Below are 26015 nucleotides of genomic sequence, written 5' to 3'. Positions count from 1 at the left end.
TCTGCACTTTCGTCACAAGGGCGGGTTTGCGCTGTCTCTGAAATACAGAATAACAGTAGAAATACACCTTATTGCCCTTTTCAAATGGTTAAATTGAAACGGTTTGGGAGATAGGGGCACTTGGACTGAGAAATTTTCTACAAGATGTCAGGAAATAGAAATGGTTGTGGCGAATCTGCGGGCGCGGATCCGCGGGCTGGAAAGTATAAGTGGGCAAGTCAGCTGGTTTCCCAGTGCAGGACGCGCTGACAGCTGGAGTGAGCGGACTACTCAGGACTTCGGAACCAGGCGAGGTGAGCCCAGAACCGAGTGAGGACGCCCTTTCAGACTGACGCCCGTTGCAGAGGGATTAGTCCCCTCACCCGGTTGAAGTTTCTCAGTTCGACCGTCTGCCTTCCTTTTGCCTAATGTGAGCCTCAGAGCCTCCGCTCTGTTGGCTGTGTGTGTTCGGTCCAGCCCTCCTCCCTTCCCATTTTCTTACGGGAAACTTTCCTGGATCACGGTTGCTAAAACTGAGCCAAGGCTTCAGGATAGACCATTAGTCTAAAAAAAGAGTGAGGGGAGAAAGAACTAAAGCTACCAGTTTCTTGAAACACAAATCTGAATGTTGAACCAGAGCTTTTGTGTCTGCCTTCTCTTTTTTTTTTTTTCTCAACATTCCTGATTCATTTTTTTTGCATTTATTAGCGGTTCTTTTTTATTGCCGTGTAGTATTTATCTCATAAAATAAACAAGTTTTCTATTCTACTAATACGCATTTTGGTTGTTTCCAGTTTGGGGCTATTATAAATAAAACTTGTGTGGGCATTCTTCCCTGTGTACTTCAGCGAACATATGCGTGTTTGTGTATTTGGATACATACTTAGGAGTGAAATTTCTACATCATAGAATAGACCTTTATGTAGTTTCGGTAGTTTTCTGACATTATAAAAATGTTTATTGCTTTACGTTTAATGTGAATTCTTCCTGAGTAAAACAAATACCCTATCTATTTGCATTATGGTGAAATAGACGGAGATTTTTGTGTGTAGCCTACATACAGATTTGAAAATATAGTCTGGATAATTCACCTTATCAGCCCCGCCCCCCCACCACACGTACAAAAGTCCTCTGAGTTTTTTTTTATATTTCAGGTGATATCTTTTTAACGAACCGTATGAATAATTGCTTGTTCTTTATTTTCCCGTGAGCACCATGAAATAAAACGCCACACAATCCAACAATTATTTATTAGTTTTTGCCATTCCCAGCATCCTGCTTAATACATGGAATACAAGACAGTATTCCTCCCACTTCAAGAAGACTATTTTCTAGCAAGAGTAAGAAATAGAGCGTGGTAAGTGCCATGATTCAAATAAGTCCATGCTAATATGAGAGACTGTCGGGACCCAGTCCAGTTTTAGGGAGTTGAATAAGTCTTCCTAGAGGCTAAACTGAGACCTGAAGAATTAGCAATTGTTATCCAACGAAATTAAAATCAGTAAGAGTGCTCTAGGCCAAGGAAAAGGCATTCAAAAAGATTCGGCGTGGAAAGAGAAGTTTGGTATTGACAGAAGTTCAGAATGGCTGGAAAATAAAATTTGTGAATTTGTGTGTTAGGAAGGAGAGGTGCAGTTTCTGAGAAAAGAGTGGAAATATAAGCAGGGGTGTTGTAAACTGGGATAAGGAGTTTACATTTTATCCCAAGAGCAATGGAATGTCATAGAAAGTTTTTAAACGGATGAACAACATGATCAGATAAGTATATTCCTTTTTTTAAAAGAAAGGTTACTATAACTTCAGTGTAGAAAATAATGTGAGAACTGATTTGATGGGAGAAAGCCTAGCCATAGGAAGTCTAGTTACAAGGCTAATGAATAAATAAATCTTTAATTGATGTTGATTCTTACTTCCTTTAACTAGATTTTCTTCTTTCTTAGTAGTGTCTAGTTTGCCTTTGGGGTGTGGGCCGGAAGTGGAGGTCCTGTACTCTCTATTTTCTGTGTATCTTCTTCCCACATGGAAATCTTTCTAACACTTTCTTACTCCCCTTCCCCCAGTCGGATCTCATGACCACAACCTCTAAGTTCTCCAGAATCACTGCTGGGTCCCTGATTTGCTTCTTTGACTTTCTTTTTACCAGCGGTTTCATAAGCTTTGTATTCCCCCCCATGAACTCTCCCTAAGAATTCTCTCTGCTCTTCTCTCAATGGTCCTTCCCTATTATTGAGAACCCTGCCTTGGAATATAAAGTACTTTATGGCCATAATTTTTTTTTTTCTTAAATCAAGTTTAAAACAAAGTGTTTTTTTATTTGTTTGTTTTTTAAGAAGCACTTTGTTTTCTTCATGGAAGTACAGGGATAAACACTTGGGAAAAACTAGAATAATTGGCTCAGAGTCACACATATAAAATCGCTTGAATGGTGGAATGTTTTCTTAGAAGTAGGACAGCAATAATGAAACATAATTTCTTTATGGACTTATAACCTTCTGCTTTTTTGCTCTTTAGAAATCCTGTCAAAGAATATGAAGAAAAACAGAGAAAGACTCTGCAGTAGAGAGAGAGAATTTGTGTATAAATTTAAAGTAGGAAGTCAGTGCTTAGAACTGAGAGTGCCACTCAGATTTCCTGTTCAAGAGAATGCCAGTCATTTACATGGACGTCTGATGCTGCTGCACAGTTTACCGTGCTTTATAGAAAAAGGTGAGGACTGATTTTTTTTTTAAAGTAACATCGCTTTATTAGTTTCAATAGTCTGTCATTAGAAGTTTCATGTTAGAAAGCATAAACCTAAGAAGCTTTGGAAACAGCCATAAAATAGGAACTGATTCCAAGAATAAAAGCATTTCCCCAGAGCTTTATTAAGTGTTTTTTTCTACAGTTGGTAGTTGTTTATAAAGTATAAAAATTGGATTTTATAATGAAAAATTTGCTACCAAGTTTGGAATTAAAGGAGCTCTTCTGAATTTAGTTCGGTGACGTTATAAGGCAGTTTAGCTATCACTAATTGTGGTAATAGCATTATAGTGCTAAATTGGTTGCCCTTTTAATAATCTGGTTATTAATTTCTGAGATGCCATAGAACAGAAAGTGTACTAATTTTTGAAGTCTTTGCTTACCTAAATTAGTTTTATAAAGTTATATGTATTAAACCATTTTTAAAGGTCTGTGTTCTATCTCACAGTCTAGGAAAAATTTAAAATTCAGAATATGTTAGATCGTAGGTTAGAGTTATAAGAGAATCTAGAAACTTTATAGCCCAATCACATCGTACAAACAAGGAAACTGGGACATAAAGAGGTTAAATTATTTACCCAAGACAGTGGTTGTTGAAATATGGTTTCTAATCATTTAGCAGCAACAGCATCACCTGAGAGCTTGGTAGACATGCAAATTCTCGGGCTCCGTGCCATTCCTGCTGAATCAGAAACTCGGGTAGCATGCGGCAGTCTGTTTAACTAAGGCCTCCAGGGGATTCTAATCACACTTAAAATTGTGAACCACTGTGTAAAGTCGCAAACATGGTGATAATGATAGAGCCCGAGCCAGGACACAGGTGTCCTAACTTCTCTCACAGTGCTCTTCCATTATGTCCTCAGCTCAAATCAGCTGAGGTAGATTTACATCAGCTGGCGAGTACGTGGGCCAAAGCTTACGCTGAGGTAAGAAAATAGCTCAGATCATAAATTTCAGGGATATTCTGGATTTGGGTGAAAATTTGTAAAATGCTATGGTAACCCTGAAATAGTTATAAGATCCTTTTTCTCCACATACCAATATTCTGTAATAAATATGTTGCTGCTTCTGTGCTTCCTGTATCAGGGTGAGCAGGTAAGACAAAAAGACATCTCTTTCAAAGGATGTTACAACGTACCCTTTAAAGTTACATGGAAAACTCTTTTTAATCTAAATACAGTAATGTTCAGACCCTCAAAATCTGTAGCATTTCTTTATGTCTTCATACCCCCGTGGTTTCAAACTGAAATATCAGGCTTAAGAAAGTAACATTACTTTATTAGTACCAAGGGAATACATAAGAGTTAAGACTTTTGACCTTTCTCTATGCAACAGCCTGTCATAGTAAAGGAAAATAATCATGAAGTTAGTTAAATGATCCCCTAAGCTGATTTCATTTTAGTTGGAGATTCTATTAAGAGTATCAGCTTGATAAAATAAAATTTCATGTCCAGGCAAGGTGGCTCGCACCTGTAATCCCAGCACTTTGGGAGGCTAAGGCAGGTGGATCACTTGAGCTCAAGAGTTTGAGACCAGCCTGGGCAACATGGTGAGACCCATCTCTACCAAAAATACAAAAGTTAGCCATGCATGGTGGCATGCACCTGTGGTCCCAGCTACTCGGGAGGCTGAGGTGAGAGGATCACTAGAGTCCAGGAATTCAGGGCTGCAGTGAGCTGTGATCATGCCACTGTACTCCAGCCTGTGTAACAGAGAACCCATCTCTAAATAAATCAATAAAAATTAAAAAATAAGATTTCATGTTGGAATTCTTAGCCAGGTAAAATGTTCCCTATTTATACCTGGATTTTGCTGATGATGGTGTTTGATGTCCCTGTAACAGACTTAAAAGAAGCTCTGACTCAATTTATAGAAGAAGAATCCCTCAGAGATTATGATAGAGATGCTGAAGCATCCCTGGAAGCTGTGAAATCAGGTGAGGTAGATTTACATCAGCTGGCGAGTACATGGGCCAAAGCTTATGCTGAGGTAAGAAAATAGGTGAGATCGTAAATTTCAGGGATATTCTGGATTTGGGTGAAAATTTGTAAAATGCTATGGTAACCCTGAAATAGTTATAAGATCCTTTTTCTCCGCATACCAATATTCTGTAATAAATATGTTGCTGCTTCTGTGCTTCCTGTATCAGGGTGAGCGCGTAAGACAAAGTGCTTTCTGTGTAATACCTTCGTAAAACAAGAGGCTACTTGCATATATCTCACCAGCATAGGGTCACCAGATTTAGTAATTAAAAATATGGGGCACCCAGTTAAGTTAGAATTCCAGATAAATGAATATTTTTTAGTATGTCAACATATTACATGGAACATATTTATACTAAAAAATTTTTCACTATCTGAAATTCTAATTTAAGTGAGTGTTCTGCGTTTTATCTGGCAGCCCTAAACCAGCAATAGTAATTCATTTAACCTTTGGTTTGCTTTTATAAACTTATCTTCATTATTGTTGTCTAGTCACATAATATCATTTTCTATTTAAATAATATACCGTTTCATAAAGTCTAAGGTGCCATTAGGTGTACCACAAATGATTTTAGGTACTAAGAAAGAGCACTGCAAATTAAACTGAGAGAATCCAAGATGACATCAAGTATAAGAGGCAAAGAAAAGACTCAAAAATATCCATTGCATTTATCAAGTAATCTTGTCTGTGGCAAGATCAGTTTCAGTAAGTTGGTGGTGGTGGAAACTAGATTTCATTGACTTTAAGAATGTGAGAGTGTGGAAATAGGAAGAATCAGTGTACTAACTGAAGAAGTTTGAATATAAAGAGGTGAAGGATGGGGCACTGGCTACATGGGAACACAAGGTCAAAGGTTTGTTTGTTTTTTAAGGTGGCAGAGTTTAGGACTAGAAGGGATAGAATCCAGAACTCAAATGGAGAATTAATTGTAACTGGGAAGACAGGTACTTCTCCAGTGATAGCCAAAGAGAAGCAGGAAAGGTTGGATATAAACCCAGATAATTTTATTAATTTGGTAGCAGGAAGTTGAGAATATTCTCTTCCGATTGTTTCAACTTTAAGGAAAGATAGGTTATTTGTTTAGATGAGGCGGTAGGTATCATACGATTGTTGGATATTTAAGGAGAAAACTGAGCAGGCAATGATAGGATTGCCAGGCATCATTGAGGCCAAGATGAAGAGTGGCACCAGTTTGTCACCGTAAACTTTAGAGAGTTTTGTGATTTTTCTGCTGCAGCTCTCCAAAGCCTGACTGCAGACATAGAGAAGAGGAATAAGATTAGGGTTTTGTTAGGTAGGTAAGATAAGGTACATCAGTCAAGGGAGTTGAGGATATCAGCAAGACAGTGGTTAAATGCGAGATCACAAAATGTAAGCTACATAGGGAAGGAAGTGAAGCTAGATGGCCTTTGATGGCTGATAAAAAAAATGAAAACATTGAGAAACTTATGAAGTGAAGGTCCTAATGAGGTTAAATACCAATTACCTGGGAATTATTGAGTGAGAAATCTTGGGTGGAGGGGTGGAGGTTATAGTCAGAGACTAGAATGTTTGAATACTGACTGACTGAGTTTCTGGTGAGGATACTAAATGGTTGGCCGAGGTGGTGTGGAGAACTAGTAAATTTTGCATGTGAACAATGACTATCTGGGCTGGTGGTACAGGGGTAAAAGAATTTACCAAGACAGTTACAGTTAAAGAAAGGTAGATTTATTAGAGAAAGCAGGAAAATATGTTGCGAGGAGGCAATGGGCAGGCCAGCAGAAGAGAAGCTGACTTCAAGGAAACAAAGACTTGCTGGAGATTTTATGGGACAGCGTTTATGCTGTATGCCGTAGAGTGCTGCGTGCAGTACTGATAACCCCAAGATTGCAGTGAGCTGCAGTCTTGCACCTATCTTGCAGGTGTCTGGTGAAACTTGGGCGCAGAAGGACTACATGGCCTGGACTGGGGTGTCCAATCTTTTGGCTTCCCTGGGCCACACTGGAAGAAAAAGAATTGTCTTGGGCCACACAAAATACACTAACATGAAGGACAGCTGATGAGCTAAAAAAAAAAAAAAAAAAAAAAAAAAAAATCGGAATTTATGAATTTGTTGTGTTGGGTGGCATTCAAAGCCATCCTGTGCCACAGGTTGGACAAGCTCGGTCTGGCCATGAAGAAAGCCAGACTTATAGCTTCTCTGCTTTTTCTGTTTGCTTTCCTGTGGTCCTGCCAGCCTGACTCCTTTGCCCTAACTGGGACTCCGCAGTAAAGACTGTAGAGTTCAGGAAAGTAAGAAGGCAGGGCCTTGGATGGGTATCCACATGGATATCCAAGTAACCCAGGTTGCAGGATGTGGGGCAGAGAGGAAGTCTTTGAACTTGGTGCCAAAGCTTTACAGGAATGAGGGTGAATGACGGACAGGTAGGTTGTTAGATAATAATGGCCATGAAAGATAAAGGGTGCTGAATGGTTTGAACCTCAAAGAAGTCAGACGTTATGCCTGGAAGCGGAGGTGGAGAAATAATGGCCTGGACATTGAATAGCTTTCTCTGTGCAGCCACTTCCTCAGTGCCCCATTCCTCTCAGCTGTCACAGTCCCCTTTCTAGTAGCATCTGTCCTGAGGGAGTGGCATAAATTAGACCAAGGAAAAAACTATGTTTAGTTCTTCTCGCGTAGGTATCTTCTACCTATTCATAAGGCTTGCCCTAGGCTGAGTTTAAAATTAAAGCTGCAGATTATTGTAGTTAAATGATCTGGTAGTGGGGCTACTGAACATCTGGTGTTATGTGTGGCCAAGCACATCCCTGCAGTCTTGCAGTAGTTCCTCCCTACAAAATTTCAGCTTTGCCCTGAAGTGAATTTTAAACAGAAATTAAGTCCCATGGGCTGGTTATAATTCCTACAGCAGTCCCACATCTAAAGATGAACAGTTATCAGAACAGTGTTGGAGTTTCAGAGGCATAGAGGAGATGAAATCCTAGTTCTAGGTTCAGCTAGTCTCCTGCTTTCTGATGTGGCAGCTGGTTGAAGTGAAAGAGAGCAAATTAGAAAAGTTTCCCTGTTGACTGAGTGAGTTCAATATACCTCTTTCTGTGATGTGTTCAGTTGTTTTAAAGTAAATTATTACTCTTAAGTCATATTATAAATTCCAGTTTTAATATTTTCGTGGATAAGAAAAGGGAAGAATTTAGTTGTTTTTTTTTTTTTTTTTTTTTTTACAGGTATCTTTTGCAAAGATCTATAATGGAAAAAACATCAAAATCTTTGTTTTATTGCTGCTTCATGCCATTAAATCATATGATCTTTGACAAGGGACTTCTCAGCATATCAGTTTCCTCTGACGAGTTGAGGAGGCTGCCCTTGGAATGGACATCTGCACCTCCCTGGGTGTATCTGTGTGTGCTGAGAGCATTCCCATTTTGTTTCTCCCTGTTTCTGCTTTTCTTGTCTATCAGCATTTACTCAGTCCCTTCATCATTTTAATAGCTACCATTTTTATATACTTAAAAGCCTGCTTATATTTTAAAAAGAAAATGTAACACTAGAAAAGGTCAAACTAAATGCATAATTACATATTTATCTTGATATAGGTATGCATGAATTTGGCTTTCATTCACAGGTGACCACATAGGTCACCTTATTTTCTAAATATGTAACCTATTTTAGCAGTATTTTTTTAATAATGAAAAGTTTCCTCTGATTATGTAACTAATGCCTGCAAGTTATTTTACCATACAGTATGTTAGAATATAAATAAAGGCTATCAGAAATCCCACTGTCCTGAAATAAGACACCATTAGCGTTTTGTTGATCGTGTGTGTGTGTGTGTGTGTGTATGTGTGTGATTTCACAGAAATGAGGTCATAGCATACGCTTTTATTATGGACACTTCCTATCGCTTCCTCCGCATTAGTACCTCTTTCTCATTTCTGCTTCCAGGTAACTTAAGAACTTAGTCTGTGCCTCTCCACATTTTTTTTCTGTACTTAGGTAATCCTATATAATACACACACATTCATCTATATATAAAAGAGGGTCTTTCTGTCATTGATGTACAAAAATTGAATCATATACATACTTTTCTGGTAGTCTGTTAAATAAAAATACTAGGTCATGATTTAAGAATGTCTGTATATTATCTTGTAGACCACATTAGAGCATGCAAGGCCTGAAGAACCCAGCTGGGATGAAGATTTTGCAGATGTGTACCATGACTTAATTCATTCTCCTGCCTCTGAAACTCTCTTAAATTTGGAACATAATTACTTTGTTAGTATCTCAGAACTGATTGGTGAAAGAGATGTGGAACTGAAAAAATTACGAGAGAGGTATTTCAAATTTCTTGCATTATCAGAATTAAATGTTACATTGTCAAATAGATGGCCTGCAGAACAACTTGTTTTTATTTTTTACAAAAGGATAAGATAGAAAAAAATACTTCAATATTAGAAATTAATTTTCTTGTATGTTTACATGTGTAACTGCAACTGGGAGGGTCCTCATAGGTTTATACACCTTCTAAGTGGTTTACCTAAATAAATGATGCTGGTGGCCTTGTATATTCTTATCTCTAATAAGAGGAATAGATTACTTTCCTAGAAGGTTTGCTTTGTTCCAGGCACTGTGCACAGTGCTTTGGATGCCCTGTCTCATTTGATCTTTACCATAACCCTACATTATTTCCATTTTACAGATGAAGAAGTTTTTGCTTAAATACGTAACTTGTCCAAGGGCATGCTGGAATTTGAAACCGGGAAATCTGACCTCAGAACTGTTAACCGCTGTACCATTCTGTCTCCCTGTTCAGAACCTCTGCATTGCCCTGCTCTAACTATGTCCATGGCTCTTTCAGTTCATTTTGTATGCTCAAATACCTTAGAAAAAAACAATAACGCCAGTATTGTTCCAAGAAGTTGTAATTAGATTTGAATTCCTACTGTATGGATTACTTAACACAGTATACAAACATTGCTTTTATTATTTATTTTTTCTTGGGAGTATGTCAAAAACTGCTAGCATTGTGTATTTTAAAATAAGAAGTGGCCTCCCTGACAGCTTTCTAGTAACTCTAGATAAATTGTGATAGGAATTCAGGATGTGTCCTTCTAGATAATCCATTGAAATGTAGCAGAATCTGATAACTTTCATTATCTTAAAAACACTTATGTAAGACACTGGGTGTATATGCAATGAAGGTAATATTTCTGGTGTTGCTTTGATTGTGAGAGTACATTAGGACAAAACACTTTTTTTTTTTTTTTTTTAAGTGTAACCGACTTAATAGTCCCAAAGGAGTAAATTTAAAAAGATGTGCTGGTTTGTTCCTGGTTCTCATTAGCTTCCCCTTAGAAAACAGTAAGGCTAGCAAGATGAGAATGATCTTTGGAACGTTGTCATGGTTAAGAAAATTTTAAGTACAGAAAAATAATAAGCAAATGTGTTTAATCATTGTTCCTGAGGGATACCCTCTTGTGTGTACCAAATTAGCATTTTTATTGCATAGATTTATAAATTTTCATATCAATTGTACTCCTCTGGACCGTTTATGCTCATACTTTGTAAAATATTAGAATGATCTCTTTGTCAAAAAGAACATGACGTTTTGAGATATTTGTCACTGTTTATAGGTTTGGTTTGTTAACCAGCTGTATTCAGGCAGTTTATTCCTTTTTGATGAGATACCTGTAGTGAGTGGTTGCCACTAGGTATATAGTTGAAACATATTTCCCTGGGGAAGGCAAAATGTTTTTTCTAGTTCTTTATTATGTAACCAGTAAAATTGTGAATATAGTTTAAAAAGAAGAACAAAATATAGAATTAGGTTTTAAAATACAGAAAATAGAATTACCTAATACTAATTAATTACTTTCTGTTGAACTTCATTTGTTTGATTTTTCCTCTTAGGCCTTCAAATAATATAACCTTAAAGTCATCCTGAATCTGTTACTAGCTCTCAGGTCTTCTGTGACTATACTCATTCTGCCTCTTTGGGTATATTGATAAATTCCCACTTTGGCTCCCTATACTTCCATTCCTAGTACTTCAGTCCGTCTGTTGAGTGACTCTAACTTGCAGCATAGTTAGCTGCCTGTACCCCCCAGAAAACTCTGTATCTAGCCATTAATAGTCTATAATGGTTCCTTTTTCTAAATCAGAAGAAGATTTCTGTTCTACATGATTCTTCATCTTTTGGGAAGTTGAATTAACTTACTAATTAGCTGCATTTACTGATATTCATACTTTTTTTCTTCGTGGAATAGTTTTTTAGTAGAGGTTTGTTTGGGTTTACTTCATTGTTTGAAATGATCTTTGGCCAATTTCTTAATGGGGTTTGGCCTTCTTTTTTCTGTCTAAACATATAAATAATGCTTGAATTCATCTATTTTAAAAGTTTTGTCATTTATTTTCACCTGTCCAAACTGCTAGCTTGAAAAAAAAAGCGATATTCCTCTGGTAGGTAACATTTATTGCAAAGGTGAACAGTATGACTTAAGGTAAGTTGTAATTCACTAGCGTCTGTGGAGGTTGACCTGACATTTTGGTGCTTAATTTATTTATCCAGTTCATGAGCAGAAATGACACATTCTCTTATTTCTTATTTCATTTTAATGCCATTGTACATCTTTAAAAGACAGTTTCTCGGCATAGCATCAATAGTACAAGTTATAATGATCTTTTTTCTTTAAGTATCTTCAAGATAATATGCAGGATGCCAGAGCTGTCACATCTGACATACTGAGCCAGGCTGTATTTAGTATTTCATCGTGTAATAAAATTTTCTTCTATCTTAATAGTAGAAAATATATATTGTATCATCAGCTATATGATTAGCTAGTTGCCTTTTGGACATATTTAGGATGAAATAGATGTTCATGAAATTTTATTTGTTGAATTTCTGTCTTTTTCTTCACAAGAAATGTGCTTTTTTTTTTTAAGCAAACCAGATTCTAGGTAGTTCTTTAAACTTTAAAAATGGCAATGATACCTTTTATCCACTAGAGGGAACATGTGTAATGTAAAATAGTAATATATATTTATGTCTAAGTTTGTATTTATAAATGTTTAGCAGTTATTTCTGTTTCTAAATAAGAATCTCACTTGCAAGCATAATTTTCACTTGACCTGTAGTAGTTATTAGAAATTAATGGAGTCATCTGCTTTAGAATTAAGTGGGATTTAAATGATATTGAATATTTACTACCAGAAGGTATATATAGAAATGTATATATGTATAACTTGCTTGAATTTAATTTATCATATATATATGAGTATCTTAATCAGTGTTATAAATAAGTACAAATTCACTCTTTTTTTTTTTTTTTTTTTTTGAGATGGAGTCTCGCTCTGTCTCCCAGGCTAGAGTACAGTGACGCAATCTCAGCTCACTGCAACCTCCGTCTCCTGAGTTCAAACAGTTCTCCTACCTCAGCCTCCCAAGTAGTTTGGATTACAGGCGCCCGCTACCATGCCCAGCTAATTTTTGCATTTTTAATAGAGATGGAGTTTCACCATGTTGGCCAGGCTGGTCTTGAACTCCTGACCTCAGGTAATCTGCCCACCTCGGCCTCCCAAAGTGCTGGGATTACAGGCGTGAACCATCATGCCCGGCCAGAAATTCACTCTTAAGAGCAATTTACTTGAATTAACTAGGATGATAAAATCCTTTTAGTTTATATNAAATTACCTCTTTTTTTTTTTTTTTTTTTTTTTTTTTTGAGATGGAGTCTCGCTCTGTCTCCCAGGCTAGAGTACAGTGACGCAATCTCAGCTCACTGCAACCTCCGTCTCCTGAGTTCAAACAGTTCTCCTACCTCAGCCTCCCAAGTAGTTTGGATTACAGGCGCCCGCTACCATGCCCAGCTAATTTTGCATTTTAATAGAGATGGAGTTTCACCATGTTGGCCAGGCTGGTCTTGAACTCCTGACCTCAGGTAATCTGCCCACCTCGGCCTCCCAAAGTGCTGGGATTACAGGCGTGAACCATCATGCCCGGCCAGAAATTCACTCTTAAGAGCAATTTACTTGAATTAACTAGGATGATAAAATCCTTTTAGTTTATATCTGTTTTGTTCTTTCCCAGTTTGTTGGAAATTTGTTTTAGAACAAACTTTTTGCATACATTTGTATTAGAAGATAATCTTTAATTTCAATGTTTTAAGTGAACTTATTTATTAAAATGTAACATACATACAGAAAAGGCAACACACTGTGGGTGTACAGCTCAGGAAACTATGACAAATTAAGCATGACCACGTAACCACTGCCCAGATAAATAAATAGAATATTTCCAGCATTACGGAGGCCTCTTTCATGCCCTTCTAGTCCTTTACCCTTTCCCTCATAATAACCATTATCTGTACTTCTAACACCACTGGTTAGTTTTTCCTGTAGGAAAAACCATTTTTTATTTTTTTGGATACACGTTATTTCTTTGGATAAATGCAGAAGGTGTGACTAACATCTTCAGACTGTATTTTACATCCCTCTGTAAATTTTATGGCTTAATAATAATTTGACTTAGGATCTAATTGTCTGCTTCTGGATATAATGTAAACTAACTTTCAGAGGTTGAAGTCACTTTAGTTCATCTACAAATAGAAAATCCATTTAAGCTGAAATTGCAGAGTCTCTTCTTTGAGGAAATTTGCAGGTGAAAAGAAGGTCCAGAGTTTTTAACATTAGCCGTGGTAATTGAAAGATAACTTAGATTTTGACTGCATTCATCTATGCAATAAATTTAGATGAAAATTTAGCTGCACAAATGATGTTGATATTATATGACACTGTCATCATAATTTGGTAGTCCCTATTTCCAAGGATTCTGAGTACTTTCGAGTTCTAATTCTCATTCCTGGACACATTTCTACAAAATAAACTTTTTATTTTCACTTTATAAAGAGTGTTCGATGAATCTGAAGGATCATATACCTTGAAAGTTTGATGAATATCCCTGATTTGCTTATTTGTGTTTTAGACAAGGTATTGAAATGGAAAAAGTGATGCAGGAGTTGGGAAAATCACTGACAGATCAAGATGTAAATTCACTGGCTGCTCAGCATTTTGAATCCCAGCAAGTAAGTGAAATACAGTGACTTTTAGGTATGCAGTTGCATTTTCTTTTGTTGTTTTTTTGTTTTGTTTTGGTAAAAAAATTAACCAGTTGGTACACTGTTTCTTTTAGGACCTAGAAAATAAATGGTCAAATGAATTAAAACAATCAACTGCCATCCAAAAACAAGAGTATCAGGAATGGGTAATAAAACTTCACCAAGACCTAAAAAACCCCAACAACAGCTCCCTTAGGTATTTACTATGTATTGTTCTTATTTGTATAATGGTCCATTGTTAGTAATGGTTTATATTTTAGCTGTATGTATTTATATTTTAGCTGTATGTATTTTTAATTTGCTAGTGAAAGTTCAAGATAATTTTGTGCTTCTTTTACCACCTTTTGCATTATAGGCTTTATGTGGATTATTTGGGGGGCAATGGTTATTGGTTAGTTTGAAATAGAACTTTAGTTTTATGTTCTAGATACATACACCTAAATACTTAAATACTATCTTTATTTCTTTAGTTTCCATTCCATGCAGTAAACATTGGTTGAATGCCAAACACTCTCTAAGCAGGAAAACAAAAACAAAAAAAAAAACCTTCCTATATGGACCTTATATTCTCGAAAGACTGATCTATAAATAAATAATACTGTATAGAGTGGTATGTGCAGTAACAGAAGCATATAGAAGGTACAGAAATAGCATGGAGGATTTCTCATGAATTATAACTTGTGTGGCATCTCATGGCCTAAATAAATTGTGTTTCATATGTTCCCTTAGAGCTTGGCCATGCCTATGTTATTTCCTGGCTACATATCTGTATGTTTGAGAATTAATTTTTTTCAAATCCTAAAGTATATTCAGTTGGAAATATACTGAGTACAGTATAATAATCCTATTTCCAGCATATGCCAGTGTATGCTATAAGTATTGTTAAATAGCATTTTATTTGTATAATGTCAGTCTCATGTCTTTTTTTTTTTTTTTTTTTTTTTTTTTTTGTCGTATACCCAGTCCCTTGCCAAGTGTTTATCTCTTGACACTAGCACATAAGACATGCTCAGTTAAAATTTATGGGATGAATGGATGGACAGATGGATAGGTTATCGTTAACTCTTTACCTGACATTTATAGCATCTCTTATCTAAATATTAGTTTTTCATTTGCCTTACCGTTTTCCCCAGACTGGTTGTTGCAGCCTGCTATGAACCATTCTACATCCCTTATTTTCCAACCAGCCTTTTAAAAATAACGGTAGAATAGGGAAAAAAATCAGAGTGCATCATACGTGAAGCTTTCTAAAGTGAATGTGTATATTGAGCCTAAATGTAAAATGTATACTGTATATTGTAGTCAGAAACATTGAAAGCCACTGACTTAAGGAAGCTGTGAAAGCCTTTTTGCTGTAAAAGTTATCCCTTCATGATCATGCTACTGCACTCCAGCCTGGGTAACAAGAATGAGAAACTGTCTCTTAAAAAAAAAAAAAGTTATCCCTTACTTTGCTGCTAGAGTTTCAGAAATTCAATCTTTACAATCAATTTCATTGCGTAAACATTGGCCTGTAGGTGCGGCTGGTTTTAAAAATCAGGTAGTCCTAGGAAATAATGTTTTTATTGTGACTATGTTACTTTGCTTTTCTTTTTGATAGATGTTTCTTTGGGCAGGAGAGATCTGTTTTCAACACAACTGTGTGGAACCACTATATGAGATTGATAAAAGTGGTATTTTAAATTTATTTTGCTTTGTTTTCTTTAAAGTCAGGTCAGTTGAGGAATAAATTACATAAAGTTCTTCTGTTTTAGGTGTACAGTTTGATGAATTTTGACAAACTGAGTCATAAAATCATCACCGCAATCAAGATACAGAATTTCCCTTTTTTTGTAGTTTTATTTCATTGTAGTTTGATTTTTCTAGAATGTCACATAAATGGAATCAAACCGTATGTAGCAATTTGTATCTTGTTGCTTTCACGTGGCATAATACTTTTGAGACTCATTTGAGTTGTTGTGTTTATCAGTGGTTCTTTTTATTACTCAGTAATACTCTCTCATCCATTTGTTTATCCATTTACTCAGTGATGGACATGTGGTGTATTTCCAGATTTTAGCAATTATAAAGCTGTTATAAACATTCGTGAACAGGTCTGGTATAAACATGTGTTTTGATTTCTCTTTCATAAATATGTAATCCCTCTCCCCTAGGAATGGGATTGCTTGGTCATATGGTAAGTGTACATTTAACTTCAGAAGAAACTGCCAGACTATTTTCCAAAGTGACTGTACAATTTTGCATTCCCACCACCAATATCTGAGGGTTCCAAATGTTCCATCTCTTCATCAACACTCAATATTGCTGTTTAGACACTCTAGTACGTTTTGCAGTGATGTCTATAATTTTACTTTGCATTTCCCTGATGCCTAATTATGGTAACATTTTTTCATGTGCTGGAAAAATGTGTCTTCTTATTGAGTTGTGAGAGTTCTTTATATATTCTGGATACAAGTCCATCATCAAATAATGTGTTTTACAAATGTATTCTCCCACTATGTGGCTTGTCTTTTCATTTTCTTAATTGTGTCTGTCAGAGAGTTAAGTTTTTCATTTTAGTTAAGTGCAGTTTATCAATTAAAGACTATTCCTTCAAAGTATTTTTAGGTTCACAGCAAAACTGAGAGGAAGGTACTAAGACTTACCTCCTGACCTACAAATGCATAGTCTTCCCCTTTGTCAGCATACCCCAGCAAGGTGGTACCTTTGTTGTGATCAAGAACATATATTGACATAATCATTCAAAGTCCATAGTTTACATTAGGGCTCACTCTTGCCATTGTATATTCTGTCAGTTTAGATAAATGTATAGTGACATGTATCTGTCATTATAGTACCATACAGAGTAGTTTTGTTACTCAAAAATCCTCTGTGCTTGGTCAATTTATCTATTTTTAAATGGTTTCTATCTTGTCTAAGATATCTTTGCCTAATGGAAGATCACAAAGATTTTATCCTATATTTTTCTTCTAGAAGTTTTATTGTTTTAGGTTTTATATACAGGTCATGATATGTATTGTTTCACACACATGTATATATATGACATATATCCACCAACTTATATATTTATGCATGTATGTTGGTCTATAGTTTGTTTGTTTCTTATAACATCTTAATTTGGTTTCGGTGTCAGGTTAATGGTGGCATTATAAAATGAGTTGATCTGTGGTCATTAGTCTGATACCATGTTTTGCTTTCTAGTATTTCCCTTTGTTTCTGCTCTTTGCTAAAATTGCTTGTGTGTTGTCTACCTTTCCACTAGATCTTTTAACATGTTGGTTATAGTTTTTTGAAAGTCCCTTTCTTTTAGTCCCAATATCTGGATCCTTTCTAAATCTGTTTCTGTTGATTGCTTTATCTCTTGACAGTGGGTTGGGTTTTTTTCTTGCTTTTCTGGGTGTCTCTTCTTCTTTTTTCTTCTCCCCGCCACCCACCCACCCAGCCACCCACCAAGACAGAGTCTCTCTCTCTGTCTCCCAGGCTGGAGTACAGTGCCGCGATCTTGGCTCACTGCAACCTCCACCTCCTGCATTCAAGCGATTCTCCTGCCTCAGCTTCCCAAGTAGCTGGGATTACAGGCATATGCCACCACACCTGGCTAATTTTTGTATTTTTGGTAGAGATGGTGTTTCACCGTGTTGGCCAGGCTGGTCTTGAACTCCTGACCTCGTGATCTGCCCACCTCAGCCTCCCAAAGTGCTGGGATTACAGGCATGAGCCATCGTGCCCAGCCTATTTTTCTTCTTTTCTTTTTTTTAACTGAATGCTGGATATTGTGGGTATTAGAAGAGACTGAGGTTAATAGTATTTATGTCCAGAAATGAACCGTATTAATGTGAAGGTTGTTCACATCTTCTTAGCACTTGAGGTAAGTTTGGTTTTTTTTTCCCCTTAGCATTAGACTTTATTTATTAGCTTATTCACTGGAACGATGCTTGGATAAATCTGAAAATACTTGGCAAGTTTGTTAGAGATCTTGCTTTCATGTAATTTTTTGACTTCCTGGCTTTCTTTTTAAAAATTTTAAAATTCTTTTATTTCAATAGGTTTTTGGGGAACAGGTGGTGTTTGGTTACACAAGTAAGTTCTTTAGTGGTGATTTCTGAGATTTTGGTGCACCCATCACCCAAGCAGTGTACACTGTACCCAATGTGTAGTCTTTTACCCCGCTTTTATCCCAGTTTGGTTTCGTGTCTGTCAGGACCTTCAATGTACCACAGGCTTCATTTTCTACTGGTGCTACTTTGTGCTTAGAATGGCACTTGGGGGTCCAGGAGGATTTTTCTCTGTCTCTCTGCTCCATCCCTTGCTTTCAGCAGTCTTTGCATGCCAGAGCTGCAGAGTGGAGTCGGTCTCCAACCTTTTGCTCTGCCTCCCAGCAGTAGATTTGTTACTTGAATCTAGGCTCATAGTTGGGGGTCAGGAAGGTCACTTTGTTCAACTCTTCTCCTTCTTTGTTGTCTTTGTCAGCTCCTAGTTTGGTCAAGCCTCATGTATCTTGATTCTCAGCATTTCTGCCTGTGCCCTTGAGAAGGCTCTCTTGTCTCCTGCCTTCGGTCTTTTCTGGAAATACCTGATGGAGGCCAATGGAAAAGAGTTTGCAAGTTCCGGTGTCTGTGGCTCCAACCTATTCTAACTTGATATGCTAGCCCACTTGGCCTTCCAGAATCTGTTAAAATTTTAGCTGCTTTCTTTTTACCCGCTTGTATGACAGCATCCCATTTCAGCTATGCTCTAACAAAGATGAAACTCCTTATATGTCCTGTCCGTCCTTGGAGGGATATGTCACGGTGTGGAATTCAGTTTACAAGGTTGCCTTATTATCACTTATCTGATGGAGTCCAGAAAGGTGTGATTTTGTAGATCAGCAGTCCTCAGCCTTTTGAGCACCAGGGACCAGTTTCACGGAAGACAGTTTTTAAAGGAGAGGCGGGGAGGGTTTGGGGATGAAACTGTTCCACGAGGAGTACACAACCTAGATTGCCTGCATGTGCAGTTCACAATACAGTTCACGATCCTATGAGAACCTAATGCTGCCGCTGATCGGATGGGAGGTGGAGCTCAGGTGGTCATGCTCACTCATCTGCTGCTTACTTCCTGCTGAGCGGCCCAGTTCCTAACAGGCCAGTACGGGGGGATTGGGGTCCCCTCTTGTAGATTAAATGGCAAGGTTTAAATTTACCATATTTACTAATGAAGTCAGTCATTGAGTCTAATGGGGCTATTGGGATTAGCCCCCAAAATTTAGGGAAATGGATGACTCGTACAGACTTGTATCATCTTCAGCATACCACTGTTTGAATTCCACAATGATGTAGTTATTGCTCTCTTGTGGAGGTCTTTTCAGGAACTGTAAAGAGGAGAGCAAAGAGAAAGGCAGTTTAGTAGGAGGAGAATGTTGGAGGTAAAAAACAAAACAAACGGGAGGCTGAGGCAGGAGAACGGCGTGAACCCAGGAGGCGGAGCTTGCAGTGAGCCGAGATTGGGCCACTGCGCTCCAGCCTGGGTGACAGAGCGAGACTCTGTCTCAAAAAAAAAAAAAACAAGAAATGGTAAAAATAAAGCATATGTATACATCAAAATGAACTTCATCTTTTTTATTATCTATTTTATTTGACTTTAAATTTTCATTGCTATCACTTCGTCTGTTTTCTAATTTTGCCTAGAGCTAGCCCTGGTATAGGATGTATTATATATTTTAAAATATTATGTGATTTTAAAGTAATAAGTTAATTGCTTCATTTAATCATTCTCTTAGGCTGCTAAAAATGTTAAATGGCAGTATATTAATTGACATAATGATTGAAAATAATAATCTGCTTTATTTATTGTGAGGAAATGAAAGAACAAGTGGGAATTTTAGAACCTATTGGTGCTTATGGTCTTACTTGTCACCATGGATTAAGGATGACTTTAGGAAGAAAGTAACAAGACTTTCAGCTGTTCAGTTTTCTCTCATTATAAAGCTTTCCTTTAAGAAAAGTTTTTGACAAACATAAAAGTATATCAATAATTTTATTACTTCTAGTGAGGAAATTAAAGTTCAGCCAAGTCAGTTCAGAGAATCTGTAGAAGCAATTGGAAGGATTTATGAGGAACAGAGAAAGTTAGAAGAAAGTTTTACCATTCACTTAGGTAAGTGTGTTAACTTTTTCCATTATAATTTATTGTAACTTCTGAAACTTTTTTTTAATTATTAGTTTTTTAAAATAATAGAGACAAGGTCTCACCATGTTGTCCAGGCTGGTCTTGAACTCCTGGGCTCAAGCAATCCACCCACCTTGGCCTCCCAAAGTGCTAGGATTACAGGCGTGAGCCACCGTGCCTGGCCGCTGAAACTTTTTTTATATGCTGTAAGAGAAAAATCCCTAACATGTGAGTAGTGTGTACCTATGTTATTTTTAATTCCAAATTATGTTTTGCTTTAAGGAAGACTATATTTTGTTGGCTTTAAGTTTTGTATATTTATATAATGTTTTTTCAGGTAGATTAAATTGAAATAGTCATTAAAATGGAAAGTTGCAAGGCCCATTTTTAATTATTTTGTAGTACAGATTTATCTGGATTCTTGCCATAGAGATTCGCATCCTGTTATACTGGACTTTTTGCAGCTGCTTAAGTATCTTTCCTGGACTATTGCCTACCCCCAGGAGCCCAGTTAAAGACCATGCATAATTTGAGATTGCTGAGAGCAGATATGCTGGACTTCTGTAAGCATAAAAGAAATCATCGAAGTGGTGTGAAACTTCATCGGCTCCAAACAGCTCTGTCACTTTATTCTACATCTCTCTGTGGCCTGGTTTTACTAGTAGATAATCGAATTAATTCATATAGTGGTATTAAAAGAGGTAAGTTAACATCACACACATTTATTTTGTTAAATCTCACCCTAAACACTATTCTTACAAAGAAAGGAATTATGGGGAAACTGAAAAAACATTTTAATCACCTTGGCATTCAAGTAGACCAAACAAACATCCCCAGCCATAGTTATTTCATTTCAAACTGTAGCACTGATAGAGTGCTTCATGATGTTTGTTTTTCTTTGCTATTATATTATAAATAATGTTTTTAAAGAATTCTCATTACAAGGTAAAACAAAAAGAGCAGCCACGTGTTTTCAGTGTAGAAGCAAATCCTGGCTTGGTGATTTTTCTTGTATTTTATAGCACCTTTTGGGGTGGATTATGATCAAAGTATTATTTAAAGAAGACCTGGAATTAACATTTCTTTGTCTCTTAATTGTATGCTCTTTTGAGTGATTGAGAGGTTAAGTTTCTAATGAAAACAAAATTGCTGTGCCCTAACTTAAGGCATAATTATTTAAAGGACAAGTATAAGAAATCTTAAGAAAAATAAGTATTATTTTCTGTTTCTACTAAATCTCATTGTAAGTAAATACTAAATATTTGATAGTTTGCATTTAGAAGTTTGTAAATGTTTTGGGTCCTTTAGATTTTGCCACAGTTTGCCAAGAATGCACTGACTTCCATTTTCCCCGAATTGAAGAGCAATTAGAAGTTGTCCAACAGGTGGTACTTTATGCCAGAACCCAGCGCAGGACTAAGTTGAAAGAATCACTTGGTGAGTAAAACTCACTTTTATTACATTCTGTCTGTAAACACTGTAATAGTATATGGATCATTATTAAGATCATATAGAAAATTATATTGCTGGAAGATAGAGGGAAATTAAAAACAAAATTTAAGATTATTTTAAGTTTTTTTTTTTTTCTATAAAAGAACATCAAAATGTATTTTGGTTTTGGGGTTTTTTTTTTCCTTCAACTTTTATTTTAAGTTCCAGGGTACCTGTACAGGATGCACAGGTTTGTTACATAGGTAAACGTGTGCGTGGTGGCTTGCTGCACCTGTCAACCCGTCGCCTAGGTATTAAGCCCACTGTCTATTAGCTATTCTTCCTGATGTTCTTCCCTTCTCCCAGTAGGCCCCAGTGTGTATTGTTCCCCACCATGCGTCCATGTGTTCTGATCATTCAGCTCCCATTTATAAGTGAGAACACGTGGTGTTTGGTCTTCTGTTCCTGCATTAGTTTGCTGAGGATAGCAGTTTCCAGCTCCATCCATGTCCCTACAAAGGATATGATCTCATTCCCTTTTATACCTGCACAGTATTCCGTGGTGTATGTGTCCCACATTTTCTTTATCCAGTCTATCATTAACGGGCACTAGGGTTGATTCCATGTCTTTGCTATTGTGAATAGTGCTGCGAAGAACATGCGTGTGCATGTATCTTTATATAGAATGATTTCTATTCCTTTGGATATATATCCAGAACTTCAGAAGCTTGAACTCTGTGCCTAATTTTATTTTTTAAGGGAATGATTTTCTTCAAGGTTCTTAGTGAAAACTATTGTTAAATTTCAGTACTGTAGTTATACTTGAAGTAGACACTCAGTGGAAAGTTGGTGATCTTTGATCCAAGTTCTATATCTTTAAAATGGACGTAATTATTACTACAGAGGGGATTGGAAATGTAGACTAAAAGGTAGCACAAAATATACACTTTTTGTATATCTTTGACTGGCTTAAGTAGCATGAAGTCAGTTAAATGAATTATTTTCGTTCTTTAAAAAAAAAAAAACTGTATCCTCAAATAACTGCTTTTCTTTATTTATCCATAACATAACATTCTTCGTATTTAGGAAATTTACAGGAAAAATTTTTTAAATTTATTGAGATATATTTGACAATATTGTATATATTTGAGGTATACAATTTGATGATTCAGTGTGCACAGATATTGTAAAATAATTACTTCACATGGATTAGCATGTTTATTACCTCAGATAGTTACTACTTTTTGTGTCCATGGTGAGAACACTTAAGATCTGCCCTCTTAATGAATTTCAAGTATACACTAGAATATTGTTAAATATAATCACATTGTCATACATTAGATTTCCAGAACTTATCCATCCGTGTGGCTGAAACTTTGTACCCCTTGACAAAAATCTCCCTATTTCCCCCCACCCCAGCCCTGGTAACCACCTTCTACTCTCTACCAATGTGAGTTCAACTATTTTAGGTTCCATGTATAAGTGAGATGATATAATATTTGTTTTTCTGTGTCTGGCTTATTTCACTTAGCATCCTCCAGGATGCTTAGTGTCCTCCAGGTCCATCCATATGGTTGCAAATGGCAGGATTTTCTTTTTTGCGGCTGAATAATATTCCATTGTGTGTCTGTCTGTGTATGTGTGTACATTTAGGTGTGTTTTTAATATCTTGATTATTGCAACTAATGCCAAAATGGAGATAACTTTTTAAGATACTGATATCATTTCCTTTGGATATACACCCTAAAATGGAGTTGCTGGATCATAAGATAGTTCTGTTTTAATTTTTTAAGAAACCTCCATCCTGGAAATGGTTTTAAAGCTATTGAAAAGTTAATGGCATCTTTCTTCAGAAGCTTTTATCTATACATAGGAAGAGGGTTAAGGAAGTCAGGTAAAAGAAAAATCTCTGGCTCAAATCCCAGAGTAATTTAGCTGTTTTTTAATTGAAAAATGAAAGTTTAAAGAGTGGTTTCTTTGTAAATTAAATTGGTACCATTGGTTTGTTTAGTTAGGACCTAAATATTAGGACCTAAATATTAGGGTAATAGTCATTTCAAATATGTGTTAAGTTGTATTTTTCTTTTATTTCATATATCACAGATATAAAATCACAAGCATCCTCTTGTCTGGCTTGAATGCATACACAATATTTTATTATTTCTTTTTTTTTTTTTTGTAGACAGAGTCTCAGTCATCCAGGCTGGAGTGCAGTGGCGCGATCTCAGTCCCTGCAACCTCTGCCTCCTGGGCTCAAGCAATTCTCGTGCCTCAGCCTCCTGAGTAGCTGGGATTACAGATGTGTACACCATGCCTGGCTAATTTTTGTATTTTTAATAGAGATGGGGTTTTGCCATGTTGGCCAGGCTGGTCTCAAACTCCTGGCCTCATGTGATCCACCTGCCTTGGCCTCCCAAAATGCTGGGATTACAGGCGTGAGCCACCGCACCTGGCCAGTATTTTATTATTTCTTATAAAAAGCTGATGTTGGTGCCCAGGAAATAAAACATGGTAAGCTTTAAAATTGGGGCTGTCTTCTCCTTTAAATCTGCGTTTGGTACTTTTGAATGCTTTTTTCTTTCTTTCTTTTCTTTGTTTTCACCTGCTGTGTTTAAAAGAAACGGTTATAGTATTTCAGGTGCATATATTTTTGTTGCACAGTAGCAGAGAGATATTATATCTTTGCTTGGTATAAGGAAGACCTTTCTGAAGGGTCTTTGTTCCCCTCTCCCATGTTCCTCTCTCCCAGAAATTATAGAATTCTTTCCTTTCTCGTAGCTAGAATGTGGCTATCTAGTCATAACTTGACTAGGGTTCACTACAGTTTATCCATTCAATAAACTTGAAAAAAAATGGTTTATATGTTTTTAATCATTCTTTAAATAGGTCAGACATTCTGAAGATTCACAATTCAAACTATACAAAAGAGCATACAGTGAAAGTGTCCGTAACTCTGTTCCCAGCTATCCAGTTTCCCTCTTCAGAGGCAGCCAGTGCTATCACACATGTCCCTTGCAGACAGATGTTTATGTATGTATAAGCAAGTGTATGTGTGTACTTGTTTATTTTCCTCTTTTACATAAATGGCAGCTTTCTGCGTAACACTATTCTGTACTCTGCCTTTTTCACTGAGTAATTTATCTTGGAGATCATTTCGTATCAGTCCATAAAGACCATCCTCATGCTTTTATGCTGTTGCATAGTAGTCCATTGCAGGATATCCTGTTACTAAATCAGTCCCCTACTAATAGACATTTGATTTATTCCTTATTTTTTGTTATTATAAGTAGTGATGCCTAGTAATGGTAAATAACCTTGCATATGAATAAATGTGCATGTGTGTGAGCAGTAAGCATATCTACAGAAGAGATTCCTAAAGATAAATTCCCAGGTTAAAGTTTATAATTTTCATAGCATTGGCAATTACTCTCTGTAGTATTTCTACCAGTTTATATTCCCACTAAAGGCAGTTGAGGGTTTGCTGTGGCAATATGTGTTATATATAACAGAGCCAGCTGAGTATTAGAAAATCCCTATAGAAGTATATCCTAACAAAACCTTTCAGAATATCTTGGTATACCCTCTTATTCTTCTACCAATTGTTATTACTTTTATCAACCCTCGCCAAAAGAACTCATATCCATATTACATAAAAATAGCTTCCTTCTTCTCATACAAACTAGCAGTGATGTGATCAGAAACATTTTCACATTATTCTTAGTAGTGACTAAAAGCGTGAAGATTGAGATCATGACAGGTGTGGAAGGAGGAGGAGGATTCTAAGTATATTTATGAGAGATAGAAAGTGTGCAGTCAATGACAGGAAGTTTTTAAACCACATATGGCTAAGGCAGTGCGTATATATCATTTTATTTTGTTCTTGTTCAAGCAACTACTTTGTGGTTTCAGTGAGTCAGTGATGCAAGTAGGTTTATAAAAGACTTTCTTAAAGAAAGCTGCATGTTATTACAGAAGAATTTTGTGAAAATACCTTCTCCATCTTTTTCTGTGCACACCTACGTATTTGTTCTGCACGTTTACATCCTGATATTCAATTCTTTAAGACATTCCATTGTTTTTCTTACTATGGTTGTTATATTAACATCTTTGTATTTCTGTGGTCCGTGATAAAAAGCCAAAAATGTTTATGCACATTTTATATACGTTTTCAAAAAATAAAACTGGCCATCTTCTTGCTATTACTAAACAAGGCATTGCCATGAAAATATGGAAAGGGAAATGGACTATTTACTGTTCTCTCTTGTTTACTTAACAGATATTCTGTTTGTTCATACTCCATGTGAACAAGATTAGAGTCCTTCTTTATTGTTCCTTATCATCTGTGCTACGATTAGACATTTATTCAAAGCCTATCAATCACATGGCTCTGTATTGCAAACGATAATTCATTAAATATGGATTCTAGCATCAGAGCCTTCTATCTCTCTGACTCTTGATTTATAAAATATATGCATTTACGAAGTACAGTGTTATAAATCAATTTATCAAAGTAGTCACTAGATAAAAATATTGTTACTTTTATTCAGATCTCTTTTAAAATTATAATATTTTGATATTTGCTGTTTACTTGTTTGAAGGTCTGTTTTCATGTGTTTTCTGATGCTAAAAGCCATTACAAAATA

The 26015-nt window shown here is 36.4% G+C and overlaps 1 protein-coding gene across 1 annotated transcript in view; it reads left to right on the top strand.

Annotated features, from left to right (window-relative positions):
* Positions 1–74: 74 nt before the first annotated feature.
* The window catches only part of FERRY3 (FERRY endosomal RAB5 effector complex subunit 3), a 44650-nt gene continuing 18709 nt past the window's right edge, over positions 75–26015 (top strand). Inside the window, exons 1-9 of the mRNA XM_017883313.1 lie at positions 75–293; positions 2491–2685; positions 4562–4707; positions 8834–9015; positions 13662–13761; positions 13869–13990; positions 19823–19929; positions 20445–20642; positions 21250–21378. Of these exons, the coding sequence (XP_017738802.1) occupies positions 161–293; positions 2491–2685; positions 4562–4707; positions 8834–9015; positions 13662–13761; positions 13869–13990; positions 19823–19929; positions 20445–20642; positions 21250–21378 (1312 nt within the window). The 5' untranslated portion in view covers positions 75–160. The remainder of the gene's footprint in view (positions 294–2490; positions 2686–4561; positions 4708–8833; positions 9016–13661; positions 13762–13868; positions 13991–19822; positions 19930–20444; positions 20643–21249; positions 21379–26015) is intronic.

This window comes from Rhinopithecus bieti, unplaced genomic scaffold, assembly GCF_001698545.2.
Source record: "Rhinopithecus bieti isolate Rb0 unplaced genomic scaffold, ASM169854v2 scaffold_13342, whole genome shotgun sequence".
Lineage (NCBI taxonomy): Eukaryota > Metazoa > Chordata > Mammalia > Primates > Cercopithecidae > Rhinopithecus > Rhinopithecus bieti.
The sequence above is the reverse complement of the archived record's forward strand: the minus strand, read 5'-3'. Positions and strand labels throughout refer to the sequence as shown.